The sequence below is a fragment of the Mandrillus leucophaeus genome, unplaced genomic scaffold (assembly GCF_000951045.1).
Source record: "Mandrillus leucophaeus isolate KB7577 unplaced genomic scaffold, Mleu.le_1.0 Scaffold76, whole genome shotgun sequence".
Taxonomy (NCBI): Eukaryota; Metazoa; Chordata; class Mammalia; order Primates; family Cercopithecidae; genus Mandrillus; species Mandrillus leucophaeus.
In genome coordinates, this window is record NW_012108252.1 from 6,338,812 (window position 1) to 6,359,891 (window position 21,080).

General features: G+C 36.2%; 1 protein-coding gene across 1 annotated transcript in view; it reads left to right on the plus strand.

Moving 5' to 3' along the window:
* The window catches only part of MUSK (muscle, skeletal, receptor tyrosine kinase), a 167,632-nt gene that overhangs the window by 5,588 nt on the left and 140,964 nt on the right, over positions 1–21,080 (plus strand). Inside the window, exons 2-3 of the mRNA XM_011966405.1 lie at positions 8,945–9,071; positions 13,357–13,508. Of these exons, the coding sequence (XP_011821795.1) occupies positions 8,945–9,071; positions 13,357–13,508 (279 nt within the window). The remainder of the gene's footprint in view (positions 1–8,944; positions 9,072–13,356; positions 13,509–21,080) is intronic.

The following is a 21,080-nucleotide window of genomic DNA, read 5'->3' on the forward strand; positions in this document are numbered from 1 at the left end:
TATTGATGTACATCTTCTCTTTATCCATCTGTGCATAATCAGTATGATCTTGAAGATGCAGTATGTCTTAGAGAAAGGAACCAACTTTAACCCTGAAGTTCAGCTTGTTCAGCTCTATCACTCCGTATTTTTGTGATATGTAGACAAGTTATGTAACCATTTTTAGTATTCATTTCTGGTCTGCAAGTGGAAATATTAATAGTATCTATCTTTATGATTTTTTGTGATAAGATGATGAATGAAAAGTATAATGCATGGCACATACCAGATTCTTAATCAATTTTAGATGCTAATATTAGTAAAAACAGAGTCAAACTTCACATAAGACTGTTATGTCACTGAATCTTATGGGAAGGTGTTAACCTAATAAAGTTCTTAGTAACACCTTCCATATGTCTCCATGTCTATTTTCCAAGACATTCTAAGACTTACTTCTTTGATCTTAACTGATCTCAACAGTTCATGTGACACCTCCAATGTGTCACCTCATTGGAAAGATAACATTAATACTAAGTCTATTACCTCTACCAGTTCTGCATCTGTGTATTGAGTGAAAATAAAACTAGTGCATAAAGTTTATGTCTTATAAAAGTAGCACATGGTATTTAAGGTTGATTTTGAAAACACAAAATACATAAAATTTAAGACAGAAAAAATCACCCATTCTTCCAGGACCAGTAACACGTTAGTTTATTTTCTTTCATTTTTTTCTATGTATTTTTTAAAGTGCTAATAATATTGTGCTACATGCTATTTTTACTTAGCACTAAAGCATAAGTGTATTCTATATTATTAATAATCTTCAAAACATCATGTGCAATGACTAATATTCTGTTTAGATAACAGTGTGCTAATATATGTTTAATATTCACCTCACTGAGAAAAAAAGGCCCAGATTTGTTGCTCTCATTGATTTCTGCAGTATAAATACTCCATAGTAAAAGACTCCATCTTGTCTGTGGCCAATCTCAAGCTACTCTCAAATACTGAGCACTGAGTTGGGAAACAGCATGTGTAGTATGCCTCCTTCATATATTATTTCTACCACACAGATACATTAGAGATAACCTCAAGAACTTATATAATAGTAAAATGTAGTTAAATCATTAGGAATGTCAAGTATTACTACTTTGTTTTTAATATATTTAATTATAAATGTATACAACTTAGTTTTTAATAATGGTAATATATAACAATCACCTCTAAAAATTACCAAGTGGCTCTTGCAAACCTGTGGAAGACAAAACTGTGTGCCTCAATCTTCTCCCACTTGACTACAATTAGTAGAATTTAGTAAAATTGATGTGTTTTCTGCAGTAAAAGTCACTTATATGCTTTTCTATATGTGAGATTATTTCCTTAGGATAGATTCCCAGAAATGATGATGATGATGATGATGATGATGATGATGATATTATTATTATTATTTTGGAGATAGAGTCTTGCTCTGTCACACAGGCACACACAGTACAGAGGTGCAATCACAGCTCACTGAAGCCTTCAACTCCTAGGCTCAGTTGATCCTCCCACCTCAGTTTCTTCCCAAGTAGCTGGGATTACAAAGTGTGTGCCACCACACCGGCTAATTTTTAAATTTTTTGTAGAGATGTGGTTTCCCTGTGTTGCCCAGCCTGACCTCAAACTCCTAGGCTCAAGTGATCCTCCCACCTCGGCCTCAAAAGTGCTGGGATTACAAGTGTGAGCCACCAACCACACCCAGCCTGAGATAAAATATTAATGGTATAATAAATTTGAATGTAATAAAGACAAGGAAAACAATTGAACAGCCTGGGTTTCTTTCTCTAAATTATAGAATCAAGTAACATTTGCACAGTGCTCCATGTGGACCAAGGACAATTTTAAATGGTTTCCATTTATTTACTCCTTGTCACAAGCTTATGTGGAGGCTTTATTATTATCTCCAGCTATAGCTAAGACACTGAGGTTAAGTGTGGTTAAGTGACTTGCAGAGCAAGTGATGGAGCTGGGATGTGAATTCAAGTCCTGTGCTACATTGCCTTCTAATGGCTAGTTGCTCAATAGTCTTTCTTTTTTTTTTTTTTTAAGACTGAGCTTTGCTGTGTTGCCCAGGCTGGAGTGCAGTGGCACGATCTCGGCTCACTGCAATCTCCACCTCCTGGGTTCAAGTGATTCTCCTGCCTCAGCCTCCCCGAGCAGCTGGGATTACAGGTGTGTACCACGACACCCAGCTAATTTTTGTATTTTTAGTAGAGACGGAGTTTCACCATGTTGGCCAGGAATCTCTTGAACTCATGATCCGCCCCGCTTCGGCCTCCCAAAGTGCTGGGATTACAGTCATGAGCCACTGTGCCTGGCCTAGTCTTTCTTTTTAAACAGTAAAAGCATTCAACATCATCAATTAACCTTTGGGCCCATTGTTAACCACACCCCACAAGCTTCATAAAATATTGTTTTTGTTCTTTATCTCTCAAAATCTAGATGATTATACTATTAATTGCTTATTTCATTCATTTGTTGTTTAGAAAATAACTTTATATTGATATTGACTTTCTCAAACTCTATGAATTACAATTTTGCTTCCATTGCATTTTGAAAATTAACATTTCTTTGGCATTTTATCTGCTACAATTTTTTTTCTATTACGAAAGCAGTATGTATTCATTTTTTTAAAAAATCCTGTAAGGTACAGAAAAACAAAAATATAAAATTACACATAATGCTCATAGCAAGGGATAAATGCTCTTAGCATTTTGCTATTCATTCTTTCAGTCTCTTTCTCTCAAATATGTGTGTGTGTATATATATGTGTATATATGGTGTATATATACATGTACATACATATGTATGTAATTTTATTTTTTAAATTTTAAGTTCTGGGATACATGTGCAGGATGTGCAGTTTTGTTACATAGGTAAATGTGTGCCATGGTGGTTTGCTGCACCTATCACCCATCACCTAAATAAATGGGCTCAGCATGTATTAGCTATTTTTCCTAATGCTCTCCCTCTCCCAATCCCACCTGCTGACAGGCCCCAGTGTGTGTTGTTCCCTTCCCTGTGTCCATGTGTTCTCATTGTTCAGCTCCCACTTATAAGTGAAATCATGCGGTGTTCACTTTTCTGTTCCTGCATTAGTTTGCTGAAGATAATGGCTTCCAGCTCTATCCATGCCCCTGCAAAGGACATAATCTCATTCCTTTTTATGGCTGCATAGTATTCTATGGTGTATATGTACCACATTTTCTTTATCCAGTCTATCACCAATGGTTACTTGGGTTGATTCCATGTCTTTGCTATTGTGAATAGTGCTGCAGTGAACATAGGTGTGCATATATCTTTACAAATTTCAGAGGCTGTTACTTCATTGAGGAAAGAGAAGCATTTAAATAAGAAGCTCTCTCTTCAGCTCCCTACCAGCAAAGGGGAAAAACCTACCTCTCTGCATCCATCTTGTCCTCCTTCTCCCTCACCGTGCTTTAAGAGGACTTTCTCCTCCCCTCTGTGGTTAACCTGTCTTTCTTCCTCTGAGCCCCACATTTATCTGCTTTCTTAGGAACCTATTTCCTTCAATTATCTCCTGTTTTTCTCCAATGTCCTACATTTTTGCTTCTACTAGATGCTTCCAGTCAGCATTTAAACCCACTCTTGTCACCATATTCACCTCCAGCACCATGCAGCCCCTTTCTTCCCTTCTATTGTTAAACTCTGCTGCAAAAAGATGTCTTCCCTCTCCTCTTAGTTTCCACTTCCTTATCACCACCTAACTCCCACCACTGCAATCTGGCTTCCGCCAAATCTGCAAGCACCAAAATCAACATGACCTTCTCATCAGGAATGGGCACTTTTAGGTCCTTATTTAACTTAACATCTTGGCAGCATTTGATTCTCCATCTTTCATGAAATGTGTGCTACTCTTGGGCTCTGCCAATAGCCTCCACTGGCTTTGCTTACAACTCTGGTTTCTTCCTCTCAGCCTCTTTTCTAAACTTTTCATTCTCTCACCCATCTTTTATAAATGTTTGTGTTTTCTTCTAATGGGCTTAGGGCACCAACCTCCCTCCGTCTTCAGGCTTTCAGAGTTACCGTTTCCTCTGCCTGGAACACTCTTTTCTCTCCACTGCACCAAGCCAAATTTGAATCATCCTATGAATGTGTGTGAATGTATTGTATAGTTTGTTTTTATTCCTCGTTTTATCAAGTTCAGTGGTTGAGAAACATTATTTATCATGTTAAAGAAATACTATTATATTCCTACTCTACTAATGGTTTCCAAGTAGGGAATGGATAGTTAACTCTGTTACTGCCTTTTTGACTGTGATGGGTATCTTTTAAACTATGACTATAGTAAATCCTGTTTAAAGGACTTTTCTATTAAATTATCCTTATATTTTTGCAAGGATTTTTTTTCTGCCTAAATGCATAGTAATAATTTTGAAATTTATGTTTGCTTTTTAAAATTTTACTTTAGGGCTTTACATCCTGCTTGACTTACATTAGCATTGTTTTATTCCAAAGATTGATTTGAGAAGCTTTCTATATTTTATATTCCCTATAGCTTTTGTTTGTTTTTGAGACAGGGTCTCTCTCTGTCACCCAGGCTGGAGTGCAGTGGTGCAATCACAGCTCACTGTGGCCTTGACCTCCTGAGCTCAAGTGATCCTCCTACCTCAGGCTCCCAAGTAGCTGGGACTACAGATGCATGTCACCTGTATCTGGCTAATTTTTCTTGCTTTTGTATTTTTTGTAGAGATGTGGTCTTGCCATGTTGCCCAGGCTGGTCCCAAACACGTGGATCCTCCAATGGACCCTTCTGGGCTCAATGGATCCTCCTGGGCTTAATGGATCCTCCTGCCTCAGTCTCCCAAAGTGTTGAGATTACAGGCATCAGCCACTGCACCTGGCTCCTTGTAGCTTTATGTAACTTGAGACTTAATTCTTTCTTAAAAGTTTTTTAAAACTTACCTGAAAAATTCTGGGGCATTATATTTTTTTCAGAAGTGTTCTTTGATAATCTAATCTTTTTCTTCTGTGAGTATTGTTGATGATTTCACCACACCCTTTATTACATGTGAACCATTTCGTTTTTAAAATTCTTAATTCTTTGGATTTTAGTTTTTAAATATTCATTACTGTTCAGCTATGTTGAATTGTGGTTCAAGAATGTGACATATAATCTATGCTTTCAAAATTTTTTTAATCTTTAGTTTTCATGGGCATTTGAAAATATGTGTCATCTATCAGGGCTTAGAGTTGATGTGCATATCTGTTTAATTAATTTTACTAATTCTGTTATTCTCTTTTACTACATATATATTTTTGTCTTTTGATCTATAAACAGGATGGGGATTTTTTTAAACTATCTTTTTATTGTCTATTTCTTACAGATTTTATTATAGTTAGAAAATATAGTCTATATAAAAATCAATTCTTTGAGCTGGGTTAAAATCTCCTATGTAGCTTGGTATATTTTCTGTACGTTTGAATGTTTTATCTATGTGTCATTTTAAAAAAAAGTATTCTCTAATTGTTTCATTAAGTATTTTAAAAATGTACATTATATCTAGTGTCAATTTTGATGTTTATATCTTCTATATCTTTACTGTATTTCTGTTTGATTTATTAGTGTCTGAAGACATCTTTTAAAGGCTTACACCATGCTAAAATATTTCTCCATGTACTCTTGTGATAATTTTACTTTTGGGTTTATTTGAGTCCATATTTTTAAATAATTAAGTTTCATTACTGTCATACCTTTTTATGGTTTGTTCCTTTTATCATTAAATAATGTTTCTTTTTTCCTTATAAATGCATATGCCCTTATATTCATTTTTCTTATATTAATATTGCTATGTCACTTTCTTTGGGATATTGTTTGCTTTATACATATTTTCCCTCCCCTTTATTTTTAACATTTCTGTTTTATTTTATTTAGGTGTGTCTTTTGTGTTTGATAGCATCTGTCGTTTCATAGGTCAGCTTATACCATTGGCACTTACTGTGATTTATGGTATATTTGGATTTGTTTCTTCCATATTATTTTATGTCTTCTGTTAACCATGCTTTTTCTAGGCTTATTTATTCCTCCTCTTCTTCCTGTTTGTTTTTGCTTTTGTTTTTGACTGATAAAGCCTTTCTAGTACCTCTTTTTTTCTCCTGTTGTTTTGGGAGTTTTGCATTTTATCTGTTTTTCAGTGGTAACCACTAATGAAGTTTTAACATAAGCATTTAACCATAGATTTTTCTTTCTGTTTGAAGTTAGTCAACATTTCTATCCTCTTGCATTTTATGGCAAAGAGCTTAACATTTTGTAACTATTTAGCATTTTAAACTTCTTCCGTGAACTTTGATCTTATAATTGTTTGTCTAGAATTTAATTCCACTCTTTTTTAAACACAAAAATCTGTGAGTTTTTTTAAATATTCCATAGTGTGTTAAAATTGCAATGATATTTCACCACCATTTATGCTATTGTTTTTTATAACTCACTCCTTTCTTTCTGGTATAAATTATTCCTGTCTGAGTTTATTTACTCTAGTAACTATTTCTGAGAAAAGTCTGTGAGTGGTAAACACTTTCAATATTTGTTTGTAAGTGTTCTGACTTTAAAATTATTACCTAAGCTAGCTGTATGATTCTAAGCTAACAGTTATTTTGACTTAGTCATGTAAAGATATTAGCCTATTGCCTTTTGGTATCAATTGTTGTTGCTGAATAATCTCAGGTTACCCTGAATTGGCATTCTTAAGGAATTAATCTTTTTCTTTCTAGTAGAGTTTAAGATTTTCTTTATCTTTAATTTTTATAGTTTTAATTCAATGTGTCCAAGTATGAATTTCTTTCTTTCCTTTTTTTTTTTTTTTTCCTGAAACACTCTCTTTCTATCATTCAGGCTGGGGTGCAGTGGTGTGATCTCAGCTCACTGCAGCCTCCACCTCCTGGGTTCAAGTGATTCTCGTGCCTCAGCCTCCCATATAGCTGGGACTACAGGTGTGCACCACCATGTCCAGCTAAAGTTTTTGTATTTTTAGTAGAGACAGGGTTTCACCATGATGGCCAGACTGGTCTTGAACTCCTGAGCTCAAGTGATCTGACCTCCTCAGCCTCCCAAATTACTGGGATGACAGGTGTGAGCCACCATGCCCAGCTGAATTTCTTTCTTTAAAATCTGTCTTGTCACTTGGTGGGTACTTTCAATCTTAATATTCCTGGGTTTCTTTTTTAGTTTTGAAAAATTATCAGCTATTTACCTCTTTATATATTGCTTCTAGGCTGCTCCCCTCTTTTATTTTTCTCAAACTTCTATCAGAGGTGTATTAGTGCCTGTCATTCTATACTTTATATCTCCTAACTATTCTTTAATAGTGTCCATGTCTGTATTTCTTTGTACTATGTTCTGTATATTATAATGATTATAATATATTATAATGATTATTATATTATGATTATATTAATATATATTATGATTATTATAATGTATAATGATTATTCTGTTGAAAAGCTGGGAAGAAGGTGGCCCTGATGACTGTGTATAAGAAGCATTTTACATAAAAATTCTGCTTTCTTATTTCAACTACTATCTTTCAACTTTTGTATTTACTCCTTTTGTGGAGGCCTTATAAATACAGTTTTGTTCATTTAAACAGTATATCAGTCACGGTGCTCACCCTGGGAATTAAAAGATGCCTAAAACATGATCCCTGAACTAACACTCAAGGTTTTAATAATTGAGTGTGGGACAAAGACGTAAACAGATCATTTAAATAGTATCTGTGTGACAAGTGACATTATAAGACTGACATTTACAGGATAACATAAGGTTAAGGAAAAGGGCATTTGGGTCTGCCTAGCATGTCAGGGAAAGTGGAAGGAGATAGATGTTTAAACCGAATCCTAAAAGACAAAATAACATTAGCAAGGGAGATATGGAGCAAGTAAAACACTCCCACTCACCATTTTTTCTCACTCTCAGCAGATGAGTTGCCTTTGACTTTACCAAAAAAAAACAATTTAAAAATAATAATAATAATAAGGTTTATTCAGAAAGTAGATGTATCTTTTATGGCCAAACAATGTGCCAGTCTGTTCTAGATGCTTTATAAGTCTGTCACTGACTATTTCACCTCTAAACGTCAATCACACTACTTATTTGACTTTGATATATACCTTGCCCTTTAACTGAAGCAACCATATGATTTACTGTATAAATGCAGGTAGCTCTCATTTCACAGAGGAGTGAGAAAAAAGAAGGGACCATGTCTATAGCCTTTCCTCCCATTGTCTTAACAAAAATAAAATAGAACAAAACAGCTTTATTGAGATATCATTCACATACCTTGCGCTTTACCCTTTAAAATGTACAATTCACAAAGTGGTGCCTCTTCATTTTCTAGTTGTATGCCACAGTGAATTCTCTACAAATCTGATGAAGCTTAAGCTTCAGATTCTCTCATTTGCAGGAGCCCTTTCTAAGACCCTCGCTGGGCTTTAGTAATGTGCTTATATGAGTGTCTATTTTTATAAAATCAGGGGGAAATTGTTCTTAAACAACAATTTTTAAAATTATTATCCTTTTCCACCTTGACTTCCCTTCAGAGTCACTTTCCTTTATGCTGATAATACTGGGGTGGCCACAGAAATTTTGTACTCATAATTTTATATTTTTTCTTTAAAAAGTACACTCAAGTTGCATAAACTTGGGGCCCATAAAACTTGGATCTGCCTCTCCTCATATATCATGGAGTCTAAGCCCTGCTCTCCTGGGAGTCTTCTCTTTTGATTTTCAAATGCCTAGTTTGGAAGTAGAAACAACATTCTTTACATAAGCTCTTCCTTTCTTTTGGCAAATTTCTACTCTGGGGAAACAGAATTCTCATTCAGGTATATAATGGCTTCTGACTACTTAAGGAAGGGTTAGTAAACAAAATTCTGGAATGTTCTCTTTTGATTTCTCCTTTCCTTTCAGCTCCTGTCATCACCACTCCTCTTGAAACTGTGGATGCCTTAGTTGAAGAAGTGGCTACTTTCATGTGTGCAGTGGAATCCTACCCCCAGCCTGAGATTTCCTGGACCAGAAATAAAATTCTCATTAAGTAAGTATTCCACATTTTAATTTTTTAAAATTGTTGTGGGTATATAGTAGGTATATACATATTTATGAAGTAGATGAGACATTTTGATACAGGCATGCAATGTAAAATAAGTACCTCGTGGAGAATGGGGTATCCATCCCCTCAAGCATTTATCATTTGAGTTACAAACAATCCAATTACACACTTTAAGTTATTTTAAAATGTATAACTAAGTTATTATTGACTATAGCCACTCTGTTGTCTTATCAAATAGTAGGACTTTTTCATTCTTTCTACTTTTTTGTACCCACTAAACATCCCGTAGTCCTCCCGATCCCTGTACTACCCTTTCCAGCCTCTGGTAACCATCCTTTTACTCTACATGTCCATGAGTTCAATTGTTTTGATGTTTAGATCCCACAAATAAGTGAGAACATGCAATGTTTATCTCTTGTGCCTGGCTGATTTCAGTTAACATAATGATCTCCAGTTCCATCCATGTCTTTGCAAATGACTGGATCTCATTCTTTTTATGGCTGAATAGTACTCCATTGTGTCTATGTACCCCATTTTCTTTATCCTTTCATTTGTTAATGAACACATAAGTTGCTTCCAAATCTTAGTTACTATAAACAGTGCTGCAACAAACATAAAAGTGCAGATATCTCGTTGATATACTGATTTCCTTTCTTTTGCTTATGCATCCAGCAGTGGGATTGCTGGATCATATGGTAGCTCAATTTTTAGTTTTTTGAGGAAACTTCAAACTATTCTCCTTAGTGGCTGTACTAATTTACATTCCCACATCAACAGTATACAAGGGTTCCCTTATCTACACATCCTTGCCAGCATTTGTTATTGCCTGTCTTTTGGATATAAGCCATATTCTGAGGTGAGATGATATCTCATTGTAGTTTTTATTTGCATTTCTCTGATGATCAATGATTATGAGCACTTTTTCATATGCCTGTTTGCCATTTGCATGTCTTCTTTTGAGAAATTGTTCAAATCTTTTGCCTGTGTTTGATTGGATTAATTGATTTTTTACTGTAAAGTTGTTTGAGCTCCATATGTATTCTGGATACTAATCCTTTGTCAGATGGGTAGTTTGCAAATATTTTCTCCCATTCTATTTGTTGTCTCTTCACTTCGTTTATTGTATCCTTTGCTGTGCAGAAGGCCTTTTAACTTGATGTGATCCCATTTGTCCATTTTTGTTTTGGTTGCCTGTGCTTGTGGATATTGCTCAAGAAATTTTTGCGCAGACCAATGTCCTGGAGAGTTTCCCCAATGTTTTCTTGTGGTAGTTTCATAGTTTGAAGTCCTAGATTTAAGTCTTTAATCCATTTTGATTTGATTTTTGTATATGGAGAGAGATGGGGTCTAGTTTCATTCTTCCATACATGGAAATCCACTTTTCCACACATCATTTACTGAAGAGACTTTTTCTTAGTGTATGTTCTTGGTACCTTTGTTGAAAATGAGTCCACTGTAGGTGCATGAATTTATTTCTGGGTTCTCCATTTTTGTCCCATTGGTCTATGTGTCTCTTTTGATGCAAGTACCATGCTGTTTTGGTTACTCTAGCTCTGTAGTATGATTTGAAGTAAGGCAATGTGATTCCTCCAGTTTTTTTTCATTTTTCTTTTGGCTATTCTGGGCCTTTCGTGGTTCCACATAAATTTTAGGATTTTTTTTCTATTTCTGTGAAGAATACCATTGGTATTTTGATAGGAATTACATGGAATCTATAGATTGCTTTCAGTAGTGTAGACATTTTAATAATATTGATTATTCCAATCTATTAATATGGAATATATTTCCATTTTTTGGTGTCCTCATGAATTTCTTTCATTGGTGTCTTACAGTTTTCATTATAGAGATCTTTTACTTCTTTGATTAATTCCTATTTAATTTTATGTGTGGCTATTGTAAACAAGATTATTTTAAAATTTATTTCTCATATTGTTCATTGTTGGCATATACAAATGTTACTGATTTTTGTATGTTGATTTTTGTATCCTGCAACTTTGCTGAATTTATCAGTTCTAATAGTTTTCTGTGGAGTCTAAGCTTTTCCAAATATAAGAGCATATCATCTGTAAAAAAGATATTTCTTCCCATCCAATTTGGATGGCCCTTAATATCTTTCTCTTGTCTGATTGCTCTAGGTAGGACTTCCAGGACTGTTTTGAGTAACAGTGGTGACAGTGGGCATCCTTGTTGCATTCCAGATTAGAGGAAAGGCTTTCAGTTTTTCCCCAGTCAGTATGATACTGGCTGTGGGTCTGTCGTATATGGCTTTTATTATTCTGAGGCATTTTCCATGTAATTTTTGAGGGATTTTATCACGAAGGGATGCTGAATTTTCATCAAATGCTTTTTCAGCATTTATTGAAATGACCATATGTTTCTTACCCTTTATCTGTTGATATGATGTATCACATTGATTGATTTGCATATGTTGAACTATCCTTGTATCCCAGGGATAAACTCCAGTTGGTCATGACAGATGATCTTTCTAATGTATTGTTGAATTTGGTTTTCTAGTATTTTGTGCAATCTGGATAGGCTGATAATCCCAAATCGTCAAGTCCTGGTTCCTTTTTTGCTTAGCAGTTTTTCCCACTTATCTTTTCCTCTTGAATTTTACTATAACCAGCAAAAAGAAATGAGGCCACAGCTTCGACACATTGCTTAGAAATTTCCTCAGCTAAATATCTGAGTTCATCATTCACAAGTTTTGTTTTCCACATAACTGCAGGACACTATTCAGCTAAGTTCTCTGTCCTGCATAACAAGGATCCCCTTTTCTTCCTTTCCTAGTAACATGCTCCTCGTTTCCACCCAAGTCCTCACCAGTAGTGCTTTGAACATACATATTTCTACCAACAGTCTGTTCATGATAATTTAGGTATTCTTTAAGATGATTTAGATTTTCTCTACCATTCAACTCTCTTCCTTCCAATTCCTCAGGAGCAGAATCATTAACACACATATTTCTATTAACAGTCTCTGAGGAAATGCAGGCTTTTTCTAGCACGCTTTTCAAATTTTTCTCAGTTCCAACTATTCCTCAATTTCAGAGCCATATCCACATGTTTAGGTATTTATTGCAGCAGCACCACACTTCCAGGTACCAAAACCTGTATTTGTTTCTTATTCTTGCTGTAACAAATTACCACAAACTTAGTGGCCTAAAACAGCATAAACATACTATGTTATCGTTCTGGAGGTCACAAGTATGAAATAAATCTCTCTGGGCTAAAGTCAGTGTTGGCATGGCTGAGTTCCTTCTGGAGGCTCTAGGGAAGAATCTGATTTCTTGCCTTTCCTAGCTTCTAGAGGCCACCTGCATTCCTTGGCCCTGTACTCCACTTGTAATGCTAGCAATGGCACTACTCTGACCTCTGCCTCCATTGTCGTACCTCCCTTTATCAATCTGCCTCCTTCCTCCATCTTTTAAGGATACTTATTATCACACAGGGCCCACTTGAATAGTCCAGAATACTCCATTTTAGGATTCTTAACATCTGCAAAATAAGGTAACATATTGACAGATTTTGGTGATTAAAACAAGAACCTTTGTGGGAGTGTTACTCTGCTTACCACACGCATTTGGCATTAAAAAAATCTTATTTGGTTAAAAGAAACTCTCTTTTATATTGCTGCTTCCCTTCCTATTTCTTTCTATCGCCCTAATTCCCTTCTCAACAAATGGTGTGCATATAATTAAATAGATAATATATGTAAAGCATATATTTTTGTTGTTTGAAATTGTTTTCCTTCCTTATATATCCCAAGTAACTAGAAGTGTGCCTGGCACTTGTTAGCATTCAGTAAGTAATAAGCAATTGTTTAATGAAAGAATGAATATTCAACTAATCATTAGTTACTTCTACAAATAATTAACTCTTTCTGTTCATTGTATTTATACGTATGCATGTTCATTATCTATTCATAGCTGCTACTTCCCAGAAATTATTGAGAGAAGACCCCTGTATCTTGGTTTTATATGCTTTCCTGAATAAAGTAAACTTTACATTTTGTCTTATCAGTAGGCATCACCCTTTGAAAGTGTTTTTGAAGGACTATGGTACTTTGACTATTGGAGCCTAAGAAAGATGAGAATATAATGTTAGCTTTATATTACCAAGTAAGGTTATTCTATTATTCAGAACTCACTCAAGTTTCCTCTCACTTTTATTCTACTTCCTCATTAACAATTCATCAGTTTGATAAGTTAATCATAGCAAAAAAATCACAGATGAAGCACTAATCTGTCATTTTTCTCTGTGACCTGCAGGCTCTTTGACACCCGGTACAGCATCCGGGAGAATGGTCAGCTCCTCACCATCCTGAGTGTGGAAGACAGTGATGATGGCATTTACTGCTGCACGGCCAACAATGGTGTGGGAGGAGCTGTGGAGAGTTGTGGAGCCCTGCAAGTGAAGATGAGTGAGTGGGAAAGAGATTCGTCTATTGATTTGAAAGTTGACTTGGTACACTTAGTTATTTATTTTTTATATATTTTTTTGAGACAGAGTCTCACTGTTGCCCAGGCTGGAGTGCAGTGGCGTGATCTCGGTTTACTGCAACCTCGACCTCCTGGGTTCAAGTGATTCTCCTGCCTCAGGCTCCTGAGTAGCTGGCACTACAGGTGCATACCACCACACCTGGGTAATTTTTCTATTTTTAGAAGATACGGGGTTTTACTATGTTGGACAGGCTGGTCTGGAACTCCTGACCTCAGGTGATCCGCCTACCTTGGCCTCCCAAAGTGCTAGGATTACAGGCTTGAGCCACTGCGCCCACCCTGACTTGGTACACTTTAAAACAGTCAGTAAATAGAGATTTTCTCAGGCCTGGTGATTCAGCAGTGAGACAAGTTGAAGTTCAAGCACAACCCTGAGGCCAGTTAATTCCACACCTCTTATACCTGCCATCAACCACTACCCTAAGGCAAGCCTCTCAATTCTCTGTCCTCTCCCATTTTCTTAACTTCACACATCTCCTGACTTCCACCTTGAATTCTTCCACCAGGAAACCTTCCTCTAAATCCCTTACCCTACATCTGTGAAACACAACCAAACACCTTTTTATTTCTTTTTGTTTTTTTTCTTTATTATTATACTTTAAGTTCTAGGGTATATGTGCACAACGTGCAGGTTTATTACATATGCATACTTGTGCCATGTTGATGTGCTGCACCCATCAACTCGTCATTTACATCAGGTATAAGTTATGCCTTTTTATTTCTAACCTCTTTGCAGACACTTCTACCCTTTTTCCTTATTTCAAAGTTGATGTTCTTCAGAGTGATTTTCTGCTTCAATGGAAGCTGTTCTATTTTCCCCACTTCATGTCTACAAGGTAATCTCTCAGCCCCTCAATGTTGCTTTTAAACCATTCTATTTTGTATTCCTATACAAAATCTTTCCTCTGATGAGTGCTTATGCCATTCTGACCTATCTTTTCTCTAACTGTATTCATCATGTCATCTAATAATCTAGGCACTTCCCCATATTTATTACAAAATTTGATTCCAGGCTTACTATCTTTCTATCTATCTCTACTCCTGTAATCACCCTAAGAAATTTTAACAGCCATGAGATAGAACGACTAACCACTTAATTCTCACAATTCCTTGACCTCCACAAATCCAGTGATGTTTGTCGTTTTTTTTTTCAATTTTAAGGCCCATACTTTTAATCTATATGTACACACATATATGTAGTAGTTTATGAGGAATAGTGGTTTTACTTTTTTAACTTTCATTTTGAGTTCAGGGGTACATCTGCAGAATGTGCAGGTGTTTTACATAGGCAAACATGTGCCATGGTGGTATATTGCACAGATCATCCCATCAACTAGGTATTAAGCCTAGCATCCATTCTATTCTTCTTGATGCTCTCCCTCCCCACACCAATACCCCCGACGGGCCCCAGTGTGTGCTGTTTCCCCCCATGTGTTCATGTGTTCCCATCGTGAGCTCCCACTTATAAGGGAGAACATGCAGTGTTTGATTTTTTGTTCCTGCATTAGTTTACTGAGGATTACGGCTTCCAGTTCCTTCCATGTCCTTGCAAAGGACATGATCTCATTCCATTTTATGGCTGCATAGTATTCCACGGTGTATATGTACCACATTTTCTTTATCCAATCTATCATTAATGGGTACTTAGGTTGTTTGTGTTAACTGTTTTTCTGTTGTTTTTTTAATATATATATTTAAATATATATTTAATACATATTTTATATATATATAAAATATATACATGTATATATTTTTTGAGATGGAGTCTCACTCAGGCTGGAGTACAGTGATGTGATCATGGCTTACTGCAATCTCTGCCTCCTAAGTTCAAGCAATTCTCCTGCCCCAGCCTCCCAAGTAGCTGGGATTACAGGCATGTGCCACCACACCCAGCTAGTTTTTGTATTTTTGGTAGAGTCAGAGTTTCGCCAAGTTGGTCAGGCCAGTCTCGAACTCCTGACCTAGAGTAATCTGCCTGCCTTGGTTTCCCAAAGTGCTGGGATTACAGTCATGAGCCTGTTTGTGTGAACTCTTTATCAGCCTACCCAATCGATGATTCACTCTTGGCCTTGTCACCCTCTGGAAGTAGTCTGCATTTAAAATCTTCAACTCCAGTACATCACTCTCTGATCATGGACATTTTTTGGTCCAGCCTTGCTAGATGAGCAAAACAGTTTCCCATACTCATGACTTGCCTTCAAGTAGAGTTTGTGGGCACAAACTTCCATTGTCTCCTTCTCAGCTAACAACAGTGTCTCAGTCTCTCTCATTCTCCTACTCTTGCTATACAACATCAGCATCACCAACATCCTCAAGTTCTCTTACCTTGATTCCTCTCTGTTCTCCTTTCCATTGACTCCCCAATGGGGCTTTTATTTCCTTCCATACTTCGTTCTTTCTTCTACCTGGTGGTGAATCATCAAACACTGCCTTACCAGCATCTTTAAATCTCATGGCCTCCTGTCCTGTAGACATCTGCTACTTGCAAACTGTCAATCTTACAATGATGTAACCTTCATCTTCTCTTCTCTGACACTCTTACAACCATACATACTGGCACCACACAAATTAGAGGAATTTAGATCTACTTGGGACATTTATTTTTAGTTTTTGCGTTTTTATCTTTCATCGTTTATTTCTTATCGTTTGTTATTTTGCTGGAGGAAATCATTAGGTACTTTTTTCAGAGAGTGAAGATGTAAAATACTTCCTGAATTTTTGCATGTTTGGAAGTCTTCATTTTGCTTGCATTGTTGGATAATAATTTTGCTGTGTGCAGAATCAGAGTTTTAAAAGCCCCTTTCTTTAGTTTTAATAGGTAATTCTCTGTTGCAAATGAGAAGTCTTTTTCTTATTTCTTTACAGGTAAATCTGATGTCTCTCTTAAAAAGTTTAGGATTTTTCTTCTTATTTCTAGAGTTCATAAATTTCACAAATTCACAAGAATATGTTAGGTATATTTTTAAGAATTATTCCTACTCAGTTCTGGGTGAGCCTTGTTTTTTCTTTGTTTGTTTGTTTGGTTTTTGTTTTGTTTTGTTTTCTTTCGAGACAAGATCTCACTCTGTAACTCAGGCTGTAGTGCAGTGATATGATCATGGCTCACTGCAGCCTTGACTGCTTGGGCTAAAGCAATCCTCCTGCTTTAGCCTCCCGAGTAGCTAGGACTACAGGCATAAGCCACCATGCCAGGCTAATTTTATTTATTTACTTAATTTACTTTTTTTGGTAGAGATAAGTTCTCACTATGTTGCACAGGCTGGTCTTGAACTCCTGTGCTCAAATGATCCTCCCACCTTGGCCTCCCAAAGTATCGAGATTACAGGAGTGAGCCACTGCACCCAGCCTAGGTGGGCCTTTTTGATCTAAAGACCAAAGTTTTTTTGAAAATCAGGTACATTTTCTCTATTTTTTTTCATTTTTCTTTCTCTATGACTTCAAATTTTTTTCCTCATATTTTCTGCATGTCTTGATATTCTATTCTCTTGAAGATTCCTTTTACTTTTCCTTCATATTATGAATGTGGTCTCTGGTATGACTGTTTTGTCATTCTGAGTGTTTTGGTCTTAAAAACTATATTTTTAATTTCTAAGAATTTCCTTGATGGCTCTGTTTTTATAACAAACTCACTTGTATGATACACTATTCACTTAAGCTTCTAAGGATATCACTAGTGCATCTTTTAAAAAGACATTTTCTTTCTTTCCCTGCATTTTATTTCCTTCAGAAAAAAACATTGATTTTGTTTTGATTCCATCCTTTTATGTTTACAATTTTTCTCAATTGATCTTTTATTTTTTGGTCATAAATATACATGGAGTCTTCAGTTAATTAGGATAAAAAGCTGGTGGAAATAGCAGGACTTCATGGAATACTGATTTGGTACTTACTGTGCGTAAGTAGGTGGGGATCTGCCTATACGCAGGCTTCCCTTCAGTATGCGGAGCAGTAAGAAATAGAATAAGGAAGTTGGAATGCTCTCATTTGCTAAATAATGAAGACTTGATTCTGAAGATGAAACACATTCAAGTATTTCCTTACTTTGTGACACTACCTTTCTTTTGAATGTTTTACATATTCTCTCTGGCCCAAATATTCTTTATTTGGGTTCTATACTAAATCCCCTTTCCTTGTCTTGTTTTTTCCAACCTCTCCTTTTGGAGATCTCATCCATTCATGTGGATATACACCAGTGTGGCCATTCCAATTGCTAAAATTTTGGAATGCTTCCATACTTCTTGGGAAGACCTGTTTTGTAAGGCTCCCAAGATCCCCCAACCCCTATCACTACTCCAGCTCTCTTAAGCCTCCCCCGAAGAGCTCTGTCCCCTAAATTCCTAATGGTCCATCAGCTGAAGTCTCAATGCTGGCACAGCAGGATACTTCCAGCACTCTGCTTTAAGGTGACCAGTTCTTATTGGTCAGTACTTATGACTCCACCCTGAATCATATTCCCTTACAGTGGGGATCCATGGCTATGCATCAATACTCTAGTCATTTCTAGTTGACTTTATATTCAATTTCCCAAAAGGGAATTCCTCACCCCTCACCTAACAGATGACCAAGACATCATGTCATGTCACTGAGAAGATAGGAGTTTTTTGCTTTAACCAAAGGTCTTTACCTAAGACATTATCTGTGCCTCAGGTTTACCATAGAGATCTTGTTCAGGGAACCCATGGAAGGCACAGATACCACTTTATTTGACTGTCATAGGGATATCAAGTGCTAAGCTAAGTTTTTCCCAGCAACTGTATGACAATACAACTCACAATTGAGGAACCTGGCCATTACTGTATCTAAATGTAGGTATTTACACTTTATTAGAAGGAGAGTTGTATGCTATAGATAGCAGGCAAAGTAATAAAGTTGGTATTTTCCTATATTTTAAAGTCTTCCTTGTATTTTTGCTATAACGCAGGGCCACAGCAACTCTAAATGGCAGTGAATGCTTAGATTAAAAACCAACAGGAATCCCAGCACTTTGGGAGGCCGAGGTGGGCAGATCACAAGATCAGGAGATCGAGATCATCCTGACTAACAGGGTGAAACCCCGTCTCAACTAAAAATACAAAAAAAATAAAAAACAAACAAACAAATTAGCCAGGCATGGGTGGCGGGTGCCTCCTGTCCCAGCTACTCGGGAAGCTGAGGCAGGAGAATGGCGTGAATCCAGGAGGAGGAGCTTGCAGTGGGCTGAGATTGTGCCACTGCACTCCAGCCTGGGCGACACAGCCAAACTCCATCTCAAATAAATAAATAAATAAATAAAAATAAATAAAAAACCAACAGACCATGAAGGCTTTGCAAATACCTCTTACTACCCTGTCTCTTATACACATCTAGATGTGTATAAGAGACAGATGTGGTGGTGCATGCCTATAATCCCAGCTACTCAGGAGGCTGAGGCAGAAGAATCACTTGAACCTGAGAGGCAGAGGTTGCAAGATCGCACCCTGCACTCTAGCCTGGGCAATAGAATGAGACTCCATTTCAAAAAAAAAAGTTATTATCTATACACTTATTTTGTACTGCCTCTGTATCTTATCCCCACATTTATTGATAAATTATTATATGGCATCATTATTGTCTTTTCATCTTTGTATCATCTAAAAGATCATAGACTATGTTTCTCATTTAACAATGCATAGTGTATTTTATGGGGAATGCAAAGGTGTCACCATATGTCAATTAACTGAACTAAGGTATGAAATTATTCAGCTCTGCTTTATTTAAAATAAAATAAATATTGCTAATTTTTAATGATTAGCTAATTATCTGGCTTTCCTTTTGTTATAAATCTTGATGCATTTCCTACAATGACAAACAAGGGTGGTTGTACTTATGTTACTGAATTTAGGGTCCAAAACAGAAAAGACAGATGTAATATTTAAACTCTAAAGAGTAATTTTAATATTTTGTGTGAAATTTTCTAGTATTTCAAAGGACATGTACTCTTCTAAAGACACCACCTAGGGTTCAAGGTAAACTTGATAGTTAAAAGCAATGCATTTATTTATTTTTATTTCAATAGTTTTTGGGGTACTAGTGGTTTTTGGTTACACGGATGAACTGTATAGTGGCCAAGTCTGAGATTTTAGTGCATCTATCACCCAAGTGCTGTACATTATACCCAGTATGTAGTTTTGTACGCCTCACCACCCTCTTCTGCAACATTTCCCCCTTCTAAAAGCAATGCTTTTAATCAGATTTAGCAGTGACTTTGGGGAAGTAAAATAAGCCCTTACATATATACTCATGTGATGAAAGAAAATAAAAATAAACTATACCTCATAGGACACTGGTGAAGATTAACTTAGGTACTCCTGCACTATTTCATTTAATATTATATGTTTTATATAATAAGTGCCCAATAAAGGTCAAAGTGGTATCTTTGATGATAATAGTGATGACAATAAGTTGATGATATTTGGCAAATGCATCCTTGATAGACCCTTAAACATTTTTGAATTCATGTCCCTATCTCTGGCAGGAAAATTCCCGAACTGCAGTTCTTGAATCTGGGAGCTTGAGGATTCATAACGTACAAAAGGAAGATGCAGGACAGTATCGATGTGTGGCAAAAAACAGCCTTGGGACAGCATATTCAAAAGTGGTGAAGCTGGAAGTTGAGGGTAAGGAGCTGCATTTGTTCCACTCACAGTGTGACCAGGGGCCTCACTCTCTACTGTGAAGGCTGCACTTGGACTTGGGAGAGAATAGATGTGGGCAGCCCAGTTCTCTCAGTTGTTCCAGATGTTAGGCCATAAGGTCAAGCGTATGATAACAGAATAGGAAAACTGAAAAAGAAAGAAATTTTCACTAGTATAAAAGGTCATATTCCATTGATTACTTACAATCACTGGTAATTTTTACCAAACAGACTAAATTTAATATAACAGTAAAATAATAGAAATCCATTTTAGAATGTCTTCCTGGTTTGGACAATTCTTCCCTCATTTACAAACTTGGGCACAACAATTTTAATCTTTTTCATCATATAGAGCAACTTTAAAAAGATGTGATAAGGGGGAAAAAGTAGCTATTTTCAGATAGTATTCTATCACAAAACTTGAAAAAAAAATAAAACATTAACTCAAATCATAAAGCCAAAAATAATCTCAGTTCTATGAGTTATGTTGTCAAAATAGTTTTTCTTTTCTTTCTAAAATTATTTTTTAACCAGCTAATTCAATAACTTGGTGTGAAAGGTCTTCACTGAGAAATCAGAATCCAAATAGGTCTAGGTGTTCTATTCACTTGTCAGTCAGGTCCTTCCTGACCTAAAATTGCACCACATTTTGCTTAAAAAGAAGAACTACCAGCACACCTCTATTAGGTGAGTAAACTGAGTACACACCCTTCCTAGCTCTTCCTGTTGTATGCCAGAGAATTAACATCTTTGGCTCCTAGCTTTCTCACCTATTAAGTGGGGTTTGCTCTATTTAATGAAGTTAGATGTTGATAGTGCTTAGCAGAGCATCTGGTCCTTT